This window comes from Porites lutea, chromosome 1 (assembly GCF_958299795.1).
Source record: "Porites lutea chromosome 1, jaPorLute2.1, whole genome shotgun sequence".
Classification (NCBI taxonomy): Eukaryota; Metazoa; Cnidaria; class Anthozoa; order Scleractinia; family Poritidae; genus Porites; species Porites lutea.
In genome coordinates this window covers 5,480,920-5,504,211 of record NC_133201.1, presented here as the reverse complement: position 1 = coordinate 5,504,211, position 23,292 = coordinate 5,480,920, and the positions used below count along the sequence as shown (strand labels likewise).

At 39.5% G+C, this 23,292-nt stretch overlaps 2 protein-coding genes and 1 pseudogene across 2 annotated transcripts in view; 1 reads left to right on the top strand and 2 right to left on the bottom strand.

Annotated features, from left to right (window-relative positions):
• The window catches only part of LOC140943368 (protein LZIC-like), a 296,884-nt gene that overhangs the window by 69,962 nt on the left and 203,630 nt on the right, over positions 1 to 23,292 (bottom strand). The gene's annotated exons all lie outside the window — the stretch shown is intronic.
• Positions 8,926 to 20,681, top strand: LOC140936873 (uncharacterized). The gene is made up of 3 exons (XM_073386414.1): positions 8,926 to 9,222; positions 14,323 to 14,719; positions 20,323 to 20,681. Exons 1-3 carry the CDS (start codon positions 8,956 to 8,958, stop codon positions 20,679 to 20,681), a joined length of 1,023 nt encoding a protein of 340 aa, XP_073242515.1. The 5' UTR covers positions 8,926 to 8,955.
• On the bottom strand, positions 14,874 to 16,032 carry LOC140947735 (uncharacterized; annotated as a pseudogene).

Here is a 23,292-nt window from a genome sequence, read left to right as displayed (position 1 = left end):
CCTATCTTTTTTACTTCAGGTTTTTCCACGCAACGTAACAACCACTGTCTACACGAAAACTAAAGACGCTTTTCCAAAAATACAAGCTTGAGCTTACAACAGGTATTCACGTTTGCATCGATAAGGCCTTCGTAAACATTAGGGAGTTTCATATACCGCAACAGCTGAAAACCACGAAAACATCGCATGAAGAGTGAACTCACATTTTTTCAGTCTTTTTTTGATTATTCCAACTCACTTACTTTGTCAAATGCAAGTGATCTCTTCTGGAGCTGAATTTCTATCAACCATATCCAAGTTCATAAAGAGAAAGAAAATTTTGTCATTGCTTGTTTACATCCTTCATAAAACGTGAAATTAGACATTTTCACATGGTAGTCGTGCAATGACGGCAAAGAAATATACAAAAAAGCGTGATGCACATCCAAAGTTGTTGTTTTGCCTTGTAAAGCTTAACTTTTTTACTTTTTCATTGCCGTTTTATCTTAAACTTCCTATTATTTATGATTCATTGTGATCCATCAGAAACAGAATTTTCTCAGTGCAAATTGAATTGCTCTTTGTGATAGCATCCGAAACGTTTTTCAACTCATCAGTATTTCCTTCGTTTCTGGTTAGGAAAGCTTGGTGAATGAACCGGGCAACTGTGGCGAGATAATAGCCGTCGTGTACAAACTCACGAAAAGAACTCAGGAGAAACTGTTTGCCGATTGGGCACAATAATACAAAGTAGTTTTCGTGCCCCCTCAGGAACCAGCATTCTCTTGACCGTTTGGAAATGGTCCGGTGAGAGTCGGTACCCATGGGCTCTTCCGCCCATGCTTGAAAGCTTTCGTTGCGCCTTTTAACCTGGCCTGCCTTACTACCCCTGGGTCTCTGAGGATGAGGGCTATTGGTGTCAAAATTCTGTTGTTAACTTACCCAATGGGCAAGTGACATTTTTTAAGGAATAAAAATTACAGAAGAACAGTGAAATCAATTCTGCTCATCCAAAAGTTTTTGGGGCAAACCTGGATATTTACCTCGCCACAATGTTTGGGCTAGTAAAATGCCCGAATGGCAAGCTGTAAAAGGGACTTTCTTTGTACCCTGCATTGTTCTTAATGTGTTAAGCCGTATACTTTTGGTGATGGAGTTCTGATCATCACTTTGTGTGTTTTTACCACTATCTTGAAGAGTAGGTCAGGTTGTGTATCTTGGGGAAAGAAACTTTCCCTTTTCCCAGTTTACCTGAAAAATTTTTAAAAATATGATATACCTGACTTCCATACTTCTTGATGTGATCTTGAGAGAAGAAGCAGAAGAAATGCCTGTCTTAATTAAGAGCATGTTTTATTTCATTTTATGGTGTGACGACTTCAACCGGGGCCACTTAAGAACTTTCAGCCAATCAGAAACCACTCCTTTAACAAAGAATCACTTTTCATCATTTCATTTGCATGGAAAAGGCCCATTATAAATTTTTAATTATTATTAATATTATTACGGTAGAATTGGGCATGCTGACCTCATTGGGAATTGTCCTATTTTTTGATTGGTTAGTTTCAATCCTAAAGTTTTTGCTGTTTAGAATGGCTTACTTCTAGTGGGAGCCAATCAGAGACCAAAGAATCTTGTTTTCTCTTTTCTCATGATTAAAGTTAAATTTTTGCCCGTTAATGTGCATTGCCTTCTTGAAGGTGAGATTCAAAATCATTTCTGTGCAGCTAAATGTAAGAGTTAAAAAGTCTGATGGTCTTAACAATAACCGAAGAAACTTGCCACACTTTGTCCACAAAGGGGTTCTAGATCTCCATAATATTGGATTGGGTAATCTCAACGTGCAATCGCTCTAGGACTTGGAACTGGAAGAAAGTTTTAAGAACTACAGAATGCTAATGAAATGTCATGCAACACCGCACTGACTGTGCTTTCCCATCCCACGAACGAGCACCTTGCTCACTTTTTTGTTTCTCTTGTTGCTAGAACATTTCTCCGGGGATGGAAGAAAAAAAAAAAATTCTTAAAAAATTATATAAAGAGCTATCTTTCAATTATTCGTGTTAGGTTTATAAGGTTTGAATTCCCGTTCGGTCAAAGAGGGAAATTGGGATTACTCTGTGTCTTCTTGATCAAAATAGCGCAGGCCAGGGCTAGCCTGGCCATTGATTTTTTTTTTCTTGTTGACAGCAAGTGTTTCTATTAAAGAAAGAATTTTCCTTCCCTTTTTTACAAATGAACTTTTTGGACCCAGATCTAGAAATTATGATGACTTCTAGTTGTAGGAAAAAGAGAATACAGTTCAGCAGAGACAGACAAGTAAGTGTGTATGACACACCATTCTAAATAGCAAAAACATTTAGGACTGAAACGAACCAATCAAAAACTAGGCCAGTTCCCGATGAGGTCTGCATGCCCAATTCTTTTTTAAAGGAGCGGTTTCTGATTGGATGAAAGTTCTTAGGTGGCCCTGGTTGAAGTCGTCACACTTTAAAACATTCTTTTTTTTTCAATCGTAGCTGATCTTTTTTAACACTTTGGTTTTGAGAGGTCTTAGTTTTCGAGGTCTTATTTCTTACATGTAGCAAATTCAAATGTACCTTTGCTAAGCATTGCTTTGCATTTATACCTGTTGTGCTCCCTGATTTTCTGCTGCACAGTGAAGAGCTTTTTTTTCCCTGTTCAGACCTTTGCTTCACTCAGTGGTGCTTAATGCTTATCTCTTTGTCATTAGCTGCCAATAAGAGGCCACTGCCATGAGTCCACCTCTATCTACTCTGTCGTTTGCCAGCACACCAATCAGTACTTCTTGTTGACTGATTGCATGCTGACCTATGCACAGAGAGTTATTACGAATTAAAACTTCAGTCATGATGATGCGCTGTTAACTGTAAAATTGTATGTGCATGCTTCCTGTTCTTCTCAGTATTGTCATTAGGTCCAAGTTGCATATAATATTGGAATGATAATGAACATAAGCCTTTTGGTTTCCTCTAGAACCACTTGAGTTGTCCTGTTATCCTATGGCCAGTAATCCAAGAGGCTTTTGTCTCATCATGAACAATCTGGTCTTCCATGATAAAGACACAGTGGATCGTTATGGTGGTGAGAAAGACGAAAAAGTATTGCACCAACTGTTTCAGGAACTCGGCTTTGTCGTTGAAGCATATAATGATCTACAATACTTTGAAATGCAACAAGTGGCTGAAAAATTTGCTAAATTAGATCACAGTAATTATGATGCATTTATTTGCATTATAATGTCACATGGTGGTGACAAGGACACTATCGAGGGAGTCAAGGGCAAAAAAACTCATATTGAAAATATAACATCTGAGTTTAAGCCCTCAAAATGTCCAACTCTTGCTGAAAAGCCAAAGGTGTTCATTGTGCAAGCTTGCAGAGGCCGGTCAGAGGATCAAAACCTTCAACCCATTCATTTGACAGCAGCTGACAGTGCTAAAAGTGGGCTGTTTAAAGACTCCACATTGCCAAGAAGCAATACCCCAGATGAAAGTGACTTCTTATACGCGTTTTCCACAGTACCAGGATATGTGTCGTGGAGGTTTCCAGCCATTGGCTCACCATTTATCCAGGTGGGTTCTAACAGTAGTTTAAATTAAAGTAAAATACACGTTATTTTAGTGGTGCAGTTATCAGTGGTGGTGGTTAAAATGTTACTAATATGTAAACACAAGTGTATTAACTGGACAATAACAACAACTAAATGTAAAGACAATCATCTTAGATGAAAATGTGACTTATTCAGTCGCGAAAAGAAAGCCTTAAATAATTTGTTCTTCATCCCAAAGTTCAAATATATGAAATTCATATATCAGCAGGTAGAGTTCTCAATATGAGCACATATGGATACAGTTCTGTTTTGTAGATCAACAAAAAGGTGATCCATTCATCATTTAATCTCTGTACACACTGAAAGACTGTAAGGTTACATCAGCAACATGATGTCGCAACATCATTACTTACCACCATTAGAATGGCAGTTAACGAAATCAAAATAAAAAATAAATATGCGCATGTTATTGTGTGGTTAATCATACAGTTAATTATTTGAAAGAATGTATTTTCTTTGGTGTCATATATATTCATTATTTCAACAACAACAACAACTTTAAAGTAAAATACACGTTATTTTAGTGGTGCAGTTATCAGTGGTGGTGGTTAAAATGTTACTAATATGTAAACACAAGTGTATTAACTGGACAATAACAACAACTAAATGTAAAGACAATCATCTTAGATGAAAATGTGACTTATTCAGTCGCGAAAAGAAAGCCTTAAATAATTTGTTCTTCATCCCAAAGTTCAAATACATGAAATTCATATATCAGCAGGTAGAGTTCTCAATATGAGCACATATGGATACAGTTCTGTTTTGTAGGTCAACAAAAAGTTGATCCATTCATCAGTTAATCTCTGTACACACTGAAAGACTGTAAGGTTACATCAGCAACATGATGTCGCAACATCATTACTTACCACCATTAGAATGGCAGTTAACGAAATCAAAATAAAAAATAAATATGCGCATGTTATTGTGTGGTTAATCATACAGTTAATTATTTGAGAGAATGTATTTTCTTTGGTGTCATATATATTCATTATTTCAACAACAACAACAACTTTATTTAATTCTTTCAAATGTTATTAGACACACTCTCTCTCATTGATAAAAAGCATGATTTATAGATCAGCAAATGGGTTTATTGCATTTAACTGCATTTAATTCCTTTTTTATATTTGTTCAAATTTTAGACTCTTGTAGAAGTGATCAAAGAGTACCGTGAAAAAGAGCACTTTTCTGATATGCTGACGATAGTCAACAGACGTCTCACCCAACTTGGAATCCAGGTGTCAGCTCCCACTAGCTCGCTGAGGTACAAGCTTTTTCTCTGAACATCATCATCAATTCCTTTTCCCCACATGGAGAACTGGAAAGGATTGTTATGGTATTTTATGTACGTGTACACAATTACAAAATTACAAAAACAGGTTGATATAAGTATAAGTTTGGTTAAAACAGGTATTATGAATGACTTGTAGTTACAATTTTTGATTGTTTTCCTTTTTTTAAGGCTGCACAATATAATACTTAACCATCAACCGAAAATGCATGTAGGAAATTCAGTTTAACTCAGGGATAGGATTGAAGACAAATATATTGTGTAATTCTAAAAGACAAGCCCTTTGGGTATGGAATAGGCCTTTGCATAAGTTGTTAAATATAAACTTAAAGCTAGAGCTATTTTTTCAGAAATGAAAGAGGTATGTTTAATCCTATTAGAGACAACGCCAATTGTTCAGGGTAGCTGTTACAAAATAGAGCGATTTTGACTTTTTCTGGAGATGCACCCAGTTAAAAATTTCTATTATTAAACCACAGGCCCCCCAAACTCACGTTACAAGGGAAGGGTGTAATGTAATTTACATACCATAGGTGACGCACCGGTGTCGCGTTACAGGTGACCATTGAAAATATAAGAGACTTTGTGTGAGAAATATATTACTGAGATCTGCAAACACTAAATAACGCTAAACCTTACTTTTTCTTAAATGAAATGAATAAAAAAGAGTTACCTGCAATGTATTCCACTGCATTTTGGTGTTTGACTGTTGTTTACTTTTTTTTTTTGGTTTTATTGTGTAACCACTGTTACTCCTTTCATAGAATGAAGTGAAGGCTGGTCACTTCAATCTGTCGGGGTCCTGGACCCGTCGCAACAAGATTTATGCTGTTTTTTTCGCCGAAATTCCAATCTGCTGCAAATTTTTCAGCTCCAGCCCAAGAGGGAAACTTCTTCTTCCTCTCTGGGAGATCAGCTCGAAAAAAGATCCATAATTTCCCCACCAAGTCGAGCCATTTGTGCTGGACTTCGAGGCATGTCACGTCTTCGAGGCACGTCTTTGCATTATGACAATTAGCACTTACATGACGGGTGCCAGGGCGGAAATGACACGTCAACTAGGCTCTTGCACTGTGAAAAAGTGAGTGCTTGCACCTGTCGTGTAGGTGCTAATTGTGATAATGCAAATTAGTTGGTAAGCGCAACAGTGGTCACAGGCACTGGACGAAAGCCAGATGTGCCTCGAAGTCCAGCACAAATGGCTCGATTTAATGGGGAAATTATGGATCTTTTTTCAAACCGATCTCCCAGAGAGGAAGAAGAGGTTTCCCTCTTGGGCCGGAGTTGGAAAATTTGCAGCGGATTTGAATTTCGGCGAAAAAAACAGCATCTTGTTGCGACTGGTCCAGGACCCCAACAGATCGAGGTGACCAGCCTTCACTTCATTCTATGAAAGGAGTAACAGTGGTTATGCAATAAAGCCAAAAAAAACAGTAAAACTACAAACAGACACCAGAATGCAGTGGAATACATTGCAGGTAAGTTTTTTTATTCATTTCATTTAAGAAAAAGTAACCTGAGATCAGGCCTAATTTGAGCGGTTCTCATCATTCTCTCTAACGGCTACTGTGTTTTGCCTTCCCCGCCAGAATGTAATTTTCAAAGCGAAACGAAAATAGAGCCTGATCTCAGGTTTAAGAAAAAGTAAGGTTAAGCGTTATTTAGCGTTTGCAGATCTCAGTAATATATTTCTCATACAAAGTCTATTATATTTTCAACGGTCAAATGTAACGCAACACCAGCGCATCACCTATCGTATGTAAATTACATTACACCCTTCCCTCATAACGTGAGTTTGGGCCGCCTGTGATTAAACCTCTTTCAAAATAAAAGGATTTCTTTTTTAAGAGAAAACTAAGAAGAACAAAAAGGCATAATTGATCATAACAAAATCTTTTAGGCATGTATGTAGTGAGTAAGGAAGAGATTTCATGAAGTTTTAAATTTTCAAAATTTACAGAAAGGGTTTGTATGGAAAACCACTGAACTGGGAGTAGGTGGCAGGAGCTGTTCTTCCCACACAAATCCTTTGAATTTTAAGGGGCTGTAGCAACCACTTCTATAAGAGAGACAGACAGACAGTGATTTAGGCCTGAAAATTTACTCTTGTAGGCCTATTAGCAACCCCAAAGGAACATCACTCATTAGTAATGTAGTCAGTTAGTGGCGTTGGTCAGTTAGTGTGTAGGAATTAGTTAAATTATCATTTAGAAAGGGTGAATATTATATTAAACAATACTAAAAAACTTGATGTGGCCCTCAGAAATTATTATAACGTTTAAAAAATTGGAGAATTATCAGTATACACTGGTACATAAATAAATTAATGAGTACAGTATATAAGTAGGTAAAATCATTATTTACTCTGCACGGCACATTTTTTATTACAGCTAGTCAGTATTTGACCGAGATTTCAAACCTCACAATAATTTGATTGACTTTTACATATTCTTCCACTGTCAAACACTGTAATTTCCTTCCAATTTTTTAACTGAAGTGTCTAGTGTTGTATATTTGCCATTTGCATATCTCCCATAATACACCTCGTTTGCACCCCAAATGTTGCATAACCTTTGTTTTTTTATTTCTCTTGGGTATTATGGTGTCTTCCCAAGCGAAACAAAACAATGCTTATGTAAATTTTTGGGGGGAAACAAGATGTATAAATTATGGGAGATGTGCAAGTGGCAAATGATAAAATTTGATCCAAGGATTAAAAAGGGCAAGTTTTGAATTATAAAAATTCACACCTGGTTCTGAGGCTGAAAACCACAGCTGACGGGTTTGCTATAAGATTTTTAGTCGTATTATTTCAAAGCGTTTATAATGTACTGTGAATGTTTTATTTTTCATTGTTATGTGGAAACTGGAACATATTGGTAACTTAGATGACTTAGATTGTAAAAAAAGTGGTAGGTCATTACATTTTTTCTTTAGACTAAAGTACAGTAAAGATAACTAGGAGATTAGCGAAAGAGGAGATACAAAAACTAAATGTAAATATACATGTAATCAGTCGAGTTACAAATAAAGAACAACTATCGTACATTATTAACAATCCAAATGTTTTTTTTGTAGTTTATGTTTTGTTTTTAATGAGGCTGGTCACTTGCGCACTTGAATTTTAGCTAATACAATTTGGGTATCCTAATTAGAATCACACAATGAACACAATGCCAACAAAGGCAAAGATGATGCAGCTTTTCCTCGAATAATAGCCGTCCCTCGATAAATCGCCTCCCTTAAGTAATCCCCCCCCCCTATGAGGGAAATATTTTAAGTAATAGCCTACCTCAAATAATCGCACGCCAACCCCTCTCACCATCTTCTCGAAAAGAGAGTAATCACACCCGGCAGAAGCATGGATTATACACTTCTGCTTCCGGCTATTGGTACCCTATTTATGAATCAAGTCTCTTAAAAACCATACCCTATTGGGTGGCACATACACCCCCCTACTTTAAAATCCGCTCCATGGGCCCTGGTACTAGGAGAATAGCCTGAAATTCATTCGATTGCTTCGAGTCGTTTTCCCTCCATATAAACCTTTATATATAGAGAAAACCGTTTACATAAAAATCCATAAAACGGCCATAAATCGGCCCGTGGACCACACTGACACAGGAGAGACGTAACACACATTTTAAGTAAGGTAAGCTGTTTTTTTTTTTATTGAAATCCTTTCATTTTCGTAGGTTACAGAAACGGTAGGTTTTTTCCCCGTACAAATCCTAGTATTTTGAATATTACGCAACAATGCCGATGCTCGCCAATGCTCATATTTCGAGCTTGGGCGACCTGTGGTTATACATGTCGGAGATTCTTTTCCAGTCCTATGCATATGCCGCGACTACCACGATAGACCGCATGTTGACCGCATGACCTGATTGGCTTGCATATCACATTACACACATGAAAGGTTGAGGCACAGACGCGAAACCAACCAGACGCGAAACCAACTCCCGGCCGGTAAAGAAGTATCCTGCGAACAGAGTCTCTGTCGATCTTCCTAGATAAGTCGGACTCTGCTAGCAGGGTAGTGATAAAGTGAATGGCGGAGAATTTAGTGCTTATCCGTCGCTGCGTCGTTATCTCTATTTCTAAAGCCAGTGAAAGAACCAGTATTATTTATGCTCTTCAGTTAAACAATGATGGCTCTATCGAAGGCCATCCGTTCCAGCTCTATCAAAGTAACGGAGTGGAATGCATTTGGCCAAACGGGACTATTAGCAAAGAAGACATTTCGTGTAGATCCACCTTGAATTGCCAAGCGTTCGGCGACATCGTTGTGTATCTAGGAAACACGAACAACGAAAAGGTGAGTTTAATTAATGTGTCGAAAAAGGCTGTGTAAAAACGATGAATTGGGTCCATCCGGTGAACGATCACAAACGAACGTTTTCGTAACATTCGGTAGAGTTGAAAAATTCTGAAACGGATGAGGCTTATATCTAATGTGAGGACAGCCAGAGAAGGCGTACGTTTCCAGATGAAAACAAGACGCTGTGGGAGCGTACACTTCGGCGTCATGGTTGCGGATTAATTGTGAATGCGGAGGAATAGTAAGAAATGATATTTTTTCCGGATACTTTTTCAGAGGCCATACAAAATCCCTTAGTCTTCTCCTTTTGTGTAACAGACGTCTTAACATCTTCACGGGAAGTCTGCTAGGTGCATGATCGTGTGGCTGCAACCCTTATTTAATTATAATTTCTGTCATAAATAATTTGCACAAGACGAGATCTCACTTCCACTTCCTTTATTTACTCTACAACAACACTTTCCTTGCGTACAGTTAACTCCACACCTTCTCAAGCAAGGTAACTAACTAACGTCAGAACTCTCCCTTACAAAACTTGCTGAAAATGCACAATCTCCACACCAAGGATAATAATTTCATGTACAACATTGCAACATAACCTAGAAATTTATATCTCACAAATCATGCGAAACACAGTTTTTTAGTAGCGCCACTTAAGTTAAACCCTGTCGGGTGGGGTTAGAAACTTGATGGGTAACCCACCGTGAATATTGTCATGAGTGAAGGTACCTTCTTTGCTCTTCCTTTTCTTCTTCTTCTCTTTGGCTATTGTGTGGTGTTATATTTAAAGAGTATTGAAAAGCATATTTCGCATTATTTTGGCCACTGGATTTAGAAAAAGGCAAACATGGCAGTATAGCTTGTACAACCCTGCAAGTTAAATTTTTCCTTTGGTGGCCATTTGGCGACCAACTCTTTAGGTTTAGTCGCAAAAGGATGTTTTTAGGCGCCAAAATATATATTAATAGTTTAAGTGTCAATAATTGGTTAATTGTAAATTTGAGCTTAAGAATGGTATTTTTCGGCCAAAAAAATGTTTGTAAACATAATTTGCCCGGACGTACAAAAATAACAAAGTGTTGTGCTAAAACTGGCTTAAGCTAGTGTTCTTTCAGTATTTTACTAATGAAACCGCATATTGAGAAGTTATTTACCTCTGTCCTATGAAACTAAAATTGTCTCAATGACGCAGCCAGAAAGGACAGCGTGATCCAAAAATCAACCCTGTAGTTTTCTATTAGCTAAAGAACACAAACAAAAATACCGCTTGGGAGATTGCAATAAATGCCTTTTGCTTTATTTTTGGTTATAATAATAATTGTCTTAAACATCTTATTGTTTTTCGCAAAGTTTAGATTCATCTGATGATGATGTTGTGTTAGTCTGCAATAGTCGCTTTTTAATTTAAAAAACGATTCAACATTTTATGTTACTCAAATTTATTCTAAAATGTTCCATGCTGACTTTAACTTTCGGCCTTTCCATTAAATATTTATTTTAACCCCAAAAATATATATTTGTGATCTAATAGTCTTCCTTACCTGTACACAGACATTGTTTTATTCTTTTTTTGTTCTTTTCGAAAACATCGGCAGGCTCGCGAGCGTGCCCTTCTTTCCCCACCCCTACCCTGCAGTTTTGTTTTTTATTACGTGTGCTCAACAGACAAAATAATGTCACGTGCTAAGCAACTGACTTGTGCTCAATGGTGCAGAACAATATTTCACTAGAAATCTTAGCAAAGTAAGCGTTCGTTTGAGTGAATATCGACAACATCTTGTAATCTTCTTCCTCTGGTATATCAGCAGAGGACCTTAATATCATTGGTGACTATTTTCCGAATCAAGTTGCCTGTACCTAAATTTTAGTTGCTATGGCACCTAAAGTGGTCACGGCTTGGAGGGTTGTTGCATGAAAATTATTATAAGCTTACTTCGGGCCGTAGTACAGAACTGAAACTTTGAACTATGGAGAATTTAACTGGCAAACTGAAAAACTTGGGGTTTCCACAGTGAAAAACAAATTCCAAGCTAGATTTCAGGGGAAAAAGACGAGGTTTCGACAGTAAAAGGCCAAACTAAAATGCACTTTGGTGAAACAAATCGCGCAACATAATAGGATATATTAAAGCAAACTTGTGTGCGAAGTGAGGTGCACTGAAAATTGCTCTTGTATCTCGATTTTCGCTCGTATTTCAGGGCTCAAAATAACGGCTGGTCAACAGACAATGCTGGCCTGATCACGGACTTGACCGGTCAAACTCGCGTCTTGCCGGTCATTTTGACCGGTCATTTTTGGATGCGAACATTTTATAGATATATATTTGTAGCTTAATGCGTTTTGCTCTATAATGCTGTAATGATTTTTTTTTTTGCTGCTTTGCGCTAAAAACCTTTAAAGAAAAAGAACACGGCAATAAATTTCATGTCGTCATGTCATAATGAAATGCAACAAAGAGAAACAACAACAAACTGAGTTGTGGAGTAATGCAACGACGCAACAGGTCATACTGGGTGTGATCAGTAATATGACCTTCTTTGGGAAAACATGCACCAACGATAATCCACTATACGTCAGAAAACTGAAGGATAGCTAATAGTTTTTGTCCATCTAATGTTTCACATCTACTTGTAAGAGGATTGTGAAAATCACCTTCAATGGAATTTGGGCAGATCAATCGCAATTCTCAACAGGTTGTCCTGTACTGTTTCTCCGGGAATAAATTTTAGTGCATCAATTAATTATAATAATTTCTTTATGTCCAACATGAATCTCGTTTGCGGACTCGATTCCAGAATTGTCTAATAAAAATTTAAGCTAATCGAGAATGAACATCGCCTATCTCGGCGCTTAAAAATCCTCCTGAGTTCTCGTTTGTTAATGAGCAGTTAACGATAGCTATAGAGTGTTGCGCGACGACCCAAACGAAACCTCTGCTGTATATTCATTGACTTCTGATGATAAATACGCTGTTTGTGGAACAGATTTCTCGCCAAATCAACTTCTTTGACGAGAATATTTAGCGAAGTTTCTTTTCTTAGTGGAGGAGACTTGCGATCACGTGCTGGGCAACAAAAAATATCAATTTTCACCGATATACAGATATGGGATGAATCTTGGAGACTTCAGACACCTCTGTACGATGATACTCAAGGTATATATAAACAGATGTGAAAATGGGTGAAAACCGCGGAAAGGAACTCAAAAATGTGTGAATGAATTTTCCACCAACTTGCCGCCAAAAACCTGAACGTCAATGCAGTATGACGATCTATTGCCAGCGTAATTAGATATTCCGTAGGCAGAAAAATTATAGTCTTCATTATATGACCGACCAAAATCGGGGTTTGTGCGGGCTAAAAAATATTTGGCTGGTCATCATGACGGGCAACCTGCCGTCCGTTATTTTGAGCCCTGTATTTTGAAGATACTTTCCCAAATTGCTTCAATGTTTTCTGTAATATACTTTTGCAGTCAATATTTCTAGCCAGAATAATGAATAAAAATAACTCGTAGAACACGAAGATGTCTTGAACTAATTCTGAAGCAACTTTGGGACATCCAAATGCAACTTTGAAACATTCCTGAGCATCGGGAATCCTTTACTTCGTGCTTTGCTGAAGTAATAAGCCAATTATCAGTGAAATTGTGGTGTCTGGGCAATTGCTCTTGAGTCTTCTTTAAAGAGGTTTTGGGGCCGGTTGAACTAACAAACCTGCGAATATTAAGGTATTAGATCTGCTATAAACCATTCAATTTGAAAAATAAAAATTGCACAGGTCTATCAAGTGAGAGCTGAGCTTTCAGAAAATTGATATCCGAGGTGTCAGTTTTGACACCTAAGGTGTGATTTCCGATTAATATCACAGGCTCAAAAATTCAAGAATTGCATATTTCTGGCTTTCTCTAGACTGCTTGCAGTTTGCCTTTTCTCTCAAAATCCATCTAGTTCTTATCACATCAAGCGTGATTGCAAACCACGATGTTATTATTACAATAAGGGATTGAGACGAGACGAGAAAAGACTGACTGCTGACTCTTTGTAGTAAACAAACCCTCCGTCAGCCCAGAAACAGAGTAAGCGATTGGTCAGTTGCACGGCTGTTGACAGATCATTGACTGGTCTGTGGTCAGATTGCAAACAATAAAAATAGTCACGTGTCCCAACCAACTGCAAACAATAGCAAACCAAGCAGTAATCTCAGTAATCAGTAAAAAATGTTTAGGATATCTTACAGAAGGAAACTGCTGTAAATCTAATTCAAGTCAATCTCACCGGATTTAAAGAAAGTGTAATTTTTTCAGTCGTTTATGTTTTATTTATAAATCATTTCAAGTTAGTCGGGTTTAATTGATTATAAAATTACCTTGACAGTTTAGTTGTCCCCAGACAGAACAAAAGAGTCAGCACTCTCTTATTTTTTCTTCTCGGGCTTACACCGTCGTTTCTTGCGGCAAGCAGCTTTGTGGCTCGCATGCTTAGGTTTTGCGTGCAGTAACTCTGCAAAGAAAAATAAGAGACTGCTCGCAGGCTAGGCTTTCTCTCAATAGCTATGAATAGAATACAGGGTCGTCATTAAGAGCCGGGGCCCGGGGATTTTCCCCGGCTACTAAGAGGGTGGCCCCCCGCTACTTTTATTGGAAAATAGAAGAAAAATAGAACCAAAAGAAATCCCTAGCCGTTTGATTCCCAGCCTACTTGTTGTATTTACCCGGCAACTTGAAAGAATAGTATTGGAACTGACTTATACTTAGATTGTTCGTTTACCTTTAAATTCCCGGCAGTAGTCAGTAATTTTTTCTTGGGATATAGAGGTGGACTTTTGTTGTAATGCCCTGTAACTTAAGGCTGCCTCCCAAAATTCCAGAATATTCCCTTTTTGCTGTGAATTTACTGCTTTTTTCCTTATTATTATGTGAATAAACCTGGCAAGTTTCAGTGCAGTATTATAAATACACATCTTTTTTACATCAATGCATCTTTTTACACTCATGCATTCAATTAAAAAATTAAGACAATAAAAATTATGTGCTTTCAGTTTTAACTAGTAAGAATGATCAGGAGATGACCTAGGTTCTTTTTTTCTTTTTTTGTAGATGGGTGTAGATGCTATACAATTAAAGCTGGACTATGGTCAGAGTGTTTTTAAGAGTGTCAAAGAAGCATGCCCTGGCGTCATTTTCTGCCCAAAAAAGGGAGCCTATCTTGATAAGAAAGCACAAAATCCTCGCATTTTCCTTGTCAGCCTGAAGGATGGTCGTATTAAGAATGAGCATATTATTTTTCGGACGAAAGAAGATGAACAAACCATTAACTTGAAACTCAACTGCAGAGAGCACTTCACATTATCCTCAAAACCTATCCGTCTTCAAATAAGGAAGGTGCAAGATGAGGAAGATGTTGGTGATACTGCTCTCATTCGGTTTGGAACTGAAACAACAGACTCTATGAGAAAACCAACTTACCAGGCTGTCTGTGAGGGCTTGATTCTCAGTAAGTTTTCATGTTGTGGTGTGTTGGATTTCAAATAGTTCTTACTTACCACTCACCATTTTCATAGTAAGGTCCAAGTTATACTGGAGCACAGTGTTTTATTAACAATTTTTGTTAAACTCATCACCAATTGATGAGCTTGGGAACTGGTGCCTTAAAAGTTAGCGGGGAAGGGCCCGAGGTAATTCAGGCACCGCAGGGAGGTCTCCATGGCAACCCGGCAAGCGGGAACCACCCATCTTCTCCGGGGCTTGGAGACCAGAGGTTCCCGATGGTCGGGCAACATGGAACCTCTGAACCATGGAGCCATAGAGGAGAACCAAACAAAAACAAGCCTACCTGGTAGTGAAGGAAGCTGTGCTAAGCTGAAGGAGACACCGGCGGGCGGCGATGGGCTACGAAGACCACCTTGGCAAGCAAAGGCCAATCTCACCAGCTTTTGAGAAAGAGATGCTAAGGGCGTAGAGGGAGTTCTGATGTAAGACTGAAAGGCATCGCTTTTCCATCACCCCAGTTCCTGAATTAAATGATTGGGAATACCATTGCGGCCAGCAACGGTGGCTGCACCTATTCAGAAGCTGTGGCTTGAAAAATTACCAGAAATCCCAGCAGAGGCCATGATTTGCCGAAGCCAGTTGGTGAGTAGAGTACGTGAGAGAGGTTGTCCGTTTTGACAAAGAAACAGAGGGCCCGGCCCATCACCCCGGATAGCCAAATAGCCAGTAACGCGTGAACCGCGCATAGGGGATACTTGCCAAGGCCAATATGAATGGAGCAGCCCTTGCGGAACGGATCTGTCTTGGAAGCCTTGATAATGACGCCGATGCACGAGGGAGCTGTGCTGGAGTCCACTGCGATATCCTGCACGCCCAAATGAACCCAGGGGGAGAAACTTGCCAGAGAAGGGACCGTAAATTCCGCGGACCGTAGAAACCCAAAATACCCAAGCGTGCATGCTGCCCAAAACATACAATGATCAGGGAGCTGCAAATTTAAGGACTTCCGAATAACTAGCATGAGGTCATCTGTAATTGGCAAACGACTAGATGAGGGGGAGCCCTGAGTGCATTTGATTCCACGAATGACACGCTGCAAGCGAAGACAGTTGTGAAGAGGATCTGCAAAACCTTGTTCGATATGAAGGGCTCTCACCCCAGAGAGATATACTTTGATGGACGAGTTCTGAAGAGAACCGGCCAAAAACGTAGCAAACAAGCAGAGCGTCCATTTATCTGCCGGGTAGGGAGACCCAGACGAGTGGATCCTGCCTAACTGACGGCAGAAGGGCAAGAACTGGGACTGGGCTGTAGCATATGACTTGCGGGTAGATGCTGCTAGACCCTGGGCCAAATAGGAATAGCACTGTGCTTCTAAAGTGGGGAGATGAGGTCCTCCAACAGCTGCGGTGGAATGGGAGTTGGGTGACGATGAGCCTCCGGAGCCAAACGGCGAAAGTCCTGCCAATGAAAGCGAGAAAGGGCATCAGCTATCGAATTAGTGACTCCAGGAATATGTTGGGCAGAGAACGAAAAACTATGATGGGCAGCTGCCAGTAACAAGGAACGTAGCAAATGCATAAGACATGGCACTTTAGATGTCCTCCCATCTAGAATGTGCACCACACTGTCGTTATCCGATTGAAACAGAACATGCCGCCTGCACCAATGGTGGCCCCAAACATGAGCAGAGATGACCACTGGAAAGAGTTCCTTATAAGCAATGGACTGTTCTCGCTGTGAGGGCATCCAAGAACCAGTAAACCACATGCCCTTTAAATATGCATCAAAGCCCAGAGAACCAGCTGCATCCGAGGAAACTTCCACGCCTGCAGTACGCGTATTGCCTGGAAAAAGCCAGAAATTGACCCCATGCCAATCTACCAGGAACTGACGGCACCACTGCAAATCACGATTGAACTCCTTATTAAGGCGGATAGGGTGGTCCTTCTTGCGGAAGCAGCCGAGCAGGTCAATCATCCAATGTAAGAAGGTGCGACCAGGCCATACCACTTTCGCGGCATGATGGAGGTGACCAATATTAGGGACTCTAGCTCCCGTCTGTTGCACCAAGACCGGGCTAACCATGATGCAATCAACTCCAACAGGGCGTGGAGTTTCTCTGCTGAAAGGCGGGCCACTTGATTGACCGAATCCAGTTCAATGCCCAGAACTGTAAGTACTGGGGCAGGGCCAACACATTTTCCAGGATGAAGAGGTAAGCCTAGCTGGTCGCAAACAGCCAAAGCAGTACTGAGGTTCCTAGCACACTGAGTAGAGGCTGGGGGGCCGGCTATGATAAAGTCATCAAGATAATGGAGTAAATCAGAGACCTCATAGGTATGCACCAGAATCCACTCAACCATATCCGCCACTGAGTTGAAAATGTAAGGGGCAGAGCAAAGGCCAAATGGAAGGGTCAAGTCAACAAAGTAGGACTCCCGCCACTTCATTCCTAGGAGAAACCGGTCTGATGGGTGGACTGGAATATTACAGTAAGCTGCCTCAACATCAAACTCGGCCATAAGTGCCCCTCTGCCGAGTCAGGACACCATGCGGATGATTTGGTCAACTGTTATGTAATGAAACGTAAACTCATGGGCATTGATCCCATCATTGACGCTTGCACCACCCGGGGAAGAGAGGTCCACTATCAAACGCCACTTCCCAGGCTGACCCTTTTTGGGAATAACCCCAAAGCTACTTATATGAAGGTTGGGGAGGGGAGGAGATCTGAAAGGGCCCGCAACCCTACCCCGGGAAACCTCATGGGCCAAGTACTCATCAATGACCAAGGGCTGCTGGTAGGCTGAAGGTTTGTTTTTCGTAGCTGATTTTAGTGAAAGCGCAGGCTGAAAACCGAGCTTGAAACTGTTGCGCAATCCGTCCAATACAAAGTTACAAACCTGCTGATTCGGATGATTTCACAATTCCCTGGCAAACTGATCCACCTTTAGGGGAGTTATTTCCAATACCGGGGGAAGTGGCACTAAGAAAAGGAAACAAACAATATCATACAATAGCATATCATAAAAGAACTGTTTATTCGTGCTATGTCATTAAAGACAGAAAGGACCAAGTAGCAACAGACAGCAAACGTTAAGCTTAAAAAAGGAGAGTTCATGTTCGCCGAGACTTGCTGGAGGAATGGGACAGGGATCGCGAGCGGCGGATGGACTTGACTGGGGGCTGGGCTGGTTCTGACCCTGGGCAGTTGACGGCACGATGTGCGCCAGAGCAGCTGGAACAGTGGTGAGCGAAACGACATAAGGCATATGGGGCCACACAACGACCTTTGTTCCATGACTTGCACAGAATCTGAGAGGTACTTGCTCCAGCTGGTTCTGATGAGTCAGGGGAAGAGACATTGGGTCCACGAGCCAAGGCTCCTGCAGCATGGAAGTTGAATAGCTGGACGTTAATGGACGACCAGTCAATGACATTTGTAGCTGCAGCATGCTCCTGGAACGCTCTGTCATAGGCCAGCCAAACCTTCCTGCTGATGGTATGTCCTCAGGATGAGTAGTTTATACTGCAATAGGTCTCGAGAGCGGTGCGGGAAGAAGGAGATCATAATAAGGCAATAGACAGAGAAAGCCTCCATCCAAGTGGGGATGTCCTCAATGCGGTGTTTAGGCTTCTTTGGAGTAGAGGTCAGCACAAGACGGCCATCAAACGGTAGCTGAGGCTCCGGTTTGGCAGACGCAACAGTCGTCGGGAGCAGATTGCCCAGGTCAATGAACTTCCCTGCCACCACTTGGCCGACTACTTTTGCAGGAATGGGGGAGAAGCCAGGACTGACAATGAAGGGCTGGTTCAGCACGGGGAACGAAGTCACGGACGGAATGTTGGCCTGGGGCAACGTGGCAGCAGATGAAACACTATCCTGGGACAACGTGGTCGCGATGTTGGCAATGGACAGTGAATGCAAGGGGTTCGGGGGCAAAAAGGTCGACACAAAAGTGGGAACAACCAAAGCTGGCCTACCTTGAGCAGCAAAAGCTCCTGTGGAGGTGGAATGTGCAGCAAAGCCCGCTCCAGAAGCAGCAAAAGCAGAGACTTGCGAAGATAGCAGTGAGGGAACGCCCCCAAAGGCCATCGCACTGGACAGGCTAGCGGTCGACGAAGATTGGCCTTGGTTTGGCAGGGCCATAGAAGCTGGGCAAGGTACTGAAGCCTGTTCTGCCAGAGCAGCCTTCACAGCTTGCACAACCGTAGCCAGAAACTCCGGGGACGGTTGAGATGGTGGATTCGTGGCAGCAGAAGCATTGGCATCCCCAAGAGGCGAAGCATTGCTCGCAGACGCACCGGCAACATCACAGGAAGACAGACGATTCGCATCAGCTTCAACCTCGACGAGTGGCGTCGCTTGACTATTTTGAGTAGAACGAGGCATGACGGAAAAATGCTAATGAAAAATGCTATTGAATCCGCAAAGATTTGCTCACAAAAGCGTTGATCACAACGATCGCTAGAAAGCAAGGCTGTACTTAGTTTGTCCCTGCGAACTCCAAAGGGGCGCCCCCACAGATCATGTGCAAACTGGGCGAGAACGCTGGCGGCATTAGCTCGAGATTAACCTTGCCTAAATTACATTTAGCCGCATTTAAAAAATATTTTACTCTCAGGGAATTGATATTTTGTTTTCTCTAATGGATGAGAGATGTTAAGAAGCTCTTGGTTAGGCTTTGGGATGAAAAGCATGATCAGTTATAAGAAGTCATGAATCAAGGAATACTTGGACGTAAGCAAAAATTTGGAGACACAATTGGCAATTCTGTTGACTTGTTTGTGTACTGTGATAACTCTGTTTCCTGTTAACTACTATACCCTCCCCCCCCCCCCCTCTAATCATCACTGCCCAATTACATAATTTTTGTTATTTTCAAACTTGTTTAGAACAAAACCCAGACTAATTGCCCTTTTGTGATTAGCGTTGTATTATTGACTTATTGTTATATTATTAAGGGCAGTGAGACAAAGGGGAGATTGAGAGGCAGGACGAGTAGGGAAGGACCCTGGGAATGAGGTTGGAGTCACTGAGGGCCACGCTCCATGCACCCTTCAATAAAACTGAAACATTTAAGACATGTTTATGCCTAATATGATACCTCTATTAGTGAATCTATGATTCATTTATGGTTAAAAGCAGCAAGGTTGCAATTAAACTAGGAAAACTTCATTGTTTTTTAAAGGCCAGTTTGGAGAATATATTTTATTATTCATATGGCACCAAGGCTGATATCGATTAAAGCAGACTGAACAAAGTTATGTTTGGCCAATTTTAAAATAATTTTAAAGCTCTAAAGCCTGGTGAATAAAACACATTAAAATCCCATCAGGCTTTTGCCAGACATTGAAAACTGGCTGCCAGAAGGCATGTCAGTTTTCCCATAAAATTCTGGCTAAAACCTTGAATCACATTCACAAACCATTATTGAAATCACATTCAGGTTCAAGGGGAAAAAATTTAATGTTATTTACTTTGTTTTTGCTTTTCACTTTTTCCACTGAAGAGTTACTTTCAACATTTTTAGAGACAGTTTTGTATATGGTTTATTTAAATAATAATTTCTTGCTGTTTCAATTTTTTTTTCTTTTTTTCAGAATTCAAGCCACAGGTTATTTCTATTGATGAAGAACCTGTAAAGATTAAGAATGGGGAAGGAAAGGCCATACTTGTGCCTGGCAATGTCAAATTTGACACAGGTAATGATGTAGCCACAGCAATATCTCCTCGTCTTTTGGAAAAACTAGGTCTGGAACCAGACCAAAGTAAAAAGATCCGTGTGAACGGAGTAGGAGGTAATGTGGAATGTTTCAGGGTAGAGATTTCTCTTCGTATTAGAAGACGCATGTTCAAAGTCTCTGCATTAGTTGGTGCTGTTGCAGGTGACACCGATCTCTTGATTGGTAATGATATAATGACAAAGCTTGATAAGTTAAACTTCTCTTTTGGCCAGTAAGAGTAGCCTGTGCAGTTGAACCTGTTTTGAAGGATTGTGTTTTCCGCCTGGCCTTTTAAAGGGGAAGTAATACAGGGGCACCAAACAACGGAATGTTTCCAAATACATTAGAATGATTGTTTCAAATAATTTTTCTGTTTTTATTATTATTTTTTCTGTTTTTATTATTTTTCTGTTTTTATGTTTTAGGAGGCTTTAATTTAGTTAATTTGGAGCTGCCCCGAAAAACTTTTATCTGTTTGAATGTCTTAGGGGAACTTAAGTTGTCACTAAAGTTTTGGGTGGCCTTTTGTCACATCTGAAACTGTTAGTGACTCTGATGGATCTTATCAAGGAAATTGAGTAGCTGTGCTTTCATTAGAAGTTCTGTAGCCTGCGAGCAAGCTCTCCATTTGGGGATATCATTAAAATTAAATGCGCAGAACATGTGAGAGGAAACGTGAAAGTTGGGGGTGGGGGAGAGAAAGGATTAAGGTTAGACCTTGCTTGCAGGCTAGAAATTCTAGGGGACATTTCAAAAGATCTATTAAACCTCCGAAAATCGTAGGAAAGTTAGTAGAAAAAATCCTAATATCTTATTGAGGAATGGTTAGGGTATCCAGAAATATTTACTCTTGTTCGAGCTTACTAAATTACTAGGCAATATTTGCTCCATTGAACAGTTTTTTTACAGAAAAAAAGTAATTGTTGTTAATGTGCAGATTAACGCACTTTTACTGAAACCTGTACCCCAGTACACACCCATACAAGTAGGTCAAGTGGATCTGGATTGAATCTTGTACATTTATTGCAATAACAGTTCAAGATTTAATCCAGATCCATCAGTCTATTTGTATTCTGATCTAGTTCAACTATTGAGCAAGCTCTTATAGTCGATTAGGACATCACCCTGTTATTTCGTTATACACACCTATATGTATTTTTTCTTGAGGGGAGGGAGGTCTGTACACAGGCTAGCTTAATTCAGAAAGAAAAGTCTGGGATTAACTGAGGGTGGTGTCCAAGTTATTTACTATATCACTAGATTTTCAATTTTCAATTAAATTGCTAATTTTAAACACACAAAATAACAGTACATATTACCATTGACGATGGTTTGACGATTTGTGTGGTTTCGATGACGATTTGTGTGGTTATGTCTTGAAAAAGATGTGGACAAGTTTTCTGTCATATTGCTGACAGATGTTTTACAGGTAAAAATAAACCATAGGTGTTCTAGTCCATTTGAGTACTTTATTCATATGGTGTATTTAGTAGGTTTATTTAGTAATGTGTTAACATTTAACAAATCGACCACAATTTTCGATGGTCTACACTCTTATAGACCATAAAAATGACATCATAAAATGTTCAAAACTCAAGTGGAACTGGCGAGTGGTTTGACTGCCAAGTTTTGAACATTTTGTGGCGTCAGTTCTATGGTCTATAAGAATGTGGACCGTTAAAATTGTGGTCGATTTGTTTTTACAATAGCATTTTTTTTAGTTTCCTGCGAAGTTTCTCGGAAAATCACACGTGACATGTTACGTCATTTCAATGGTCGATACTCTCGTAGACAATAGCTCTTGACCAATCAACACGCAAGGATTCGCTCAGTTATTGTAAAAAATTAGTTTGTCAGTAATGATTAAAGCATGTTACTCCTCTTTTTACAGATGTACTTTGATTGATTATGTATATTACTTTTTTTTGCACTATGCACTATTTTTTGTTTATTTATTTATTTATTTATTTTCTGCTTTCTGTGTGTGATGTAACAAATTGTTTAACCCTTTAAGTCCCAATGGTGACCAACATCAATTTTCTCCTAACAATATCCATATGTTGCCAAGAGGAATGGTTATGAGAGTTAATAAAATGATCACTAAAGAGAAAATGTTTTGATCTGTTATTAAACTCTCTCAACTAATTCTTTAAAGAAATGTATGAAGATCAGTATGGAGAATTTATAAGTGGACATTGGGGCGTAAAGGGTTAAAATGAATAAAAAGTAAAAATATATATATTCGGACCTACCCGAACAAAAAAAAAGGTTTAATATGTTTTTGTAAGTAATCATTGATAAACAAAATTACAAATCAATGATTAAGAAAGAAAATTCATAAAATGAAAAACATTTTGGGACACTAGGTTACTAATGGTTGTCAACAAAACCGTAAACCTCACTAAAGTTGATATAGGCTTAAATAGTAGAGGTTGCACATACACAACCTTAAAAAGGTTGTTTTCAAAAATGTGTTTAGTGAACAATAATGGTAGATGCTTTGCCCAGTTAACAATATCTTAGTGTTATAATGAATAGTGTATATTTTGTTTTTTAGTTTCTTTGCTTAATTTATTTTTATTTGTTGTATTACTGTTGAACTTACTATTTTTTTTCCTTTAAAATTATCTTTATAATAAAAGTGTAAGTAGAATTGATGTTTAGAGAATAAAGTTCAGGTTAATTACTTATACCCTTAAAAAGGTTATTCTCTAGAATGAAGCTATGTTTATTTACTCTATCTTTTTATTGTTTTATAATTTTGCATTTTTAATGTTGTTCTTTTTTATTGTTATGTGTTTTTAATTTTGTTGCTATGATAGTTGTCATCAAGTAAAATAAAGTAAG

Excerpts from the sequence above, each read along its gene's own strand:
- LOC140936873 (XM_073386414.1), top strand. The coding sequence starts at position 8,956 with ATGGCGGAGAATTTAGTGCTTATCCGTCGCTGCGTCGTTATCTCTATT. Across the intron at positions 9,223-14,322 it reads GAAACACGAACAACGAAAAG|ATGGGTGTAGATGCTATACA; the intron begins GTGAGTTTAATT and ends CTTTTTTTGTAG. Across the intron at positions 14,720-20,322 it reads CTGTGAGGGCTTGATTCTCA|AATTCAAGCCACAGGTTATT; the intron begins GTAAGTTTTCAT and ends TCTTTTTTTCAG.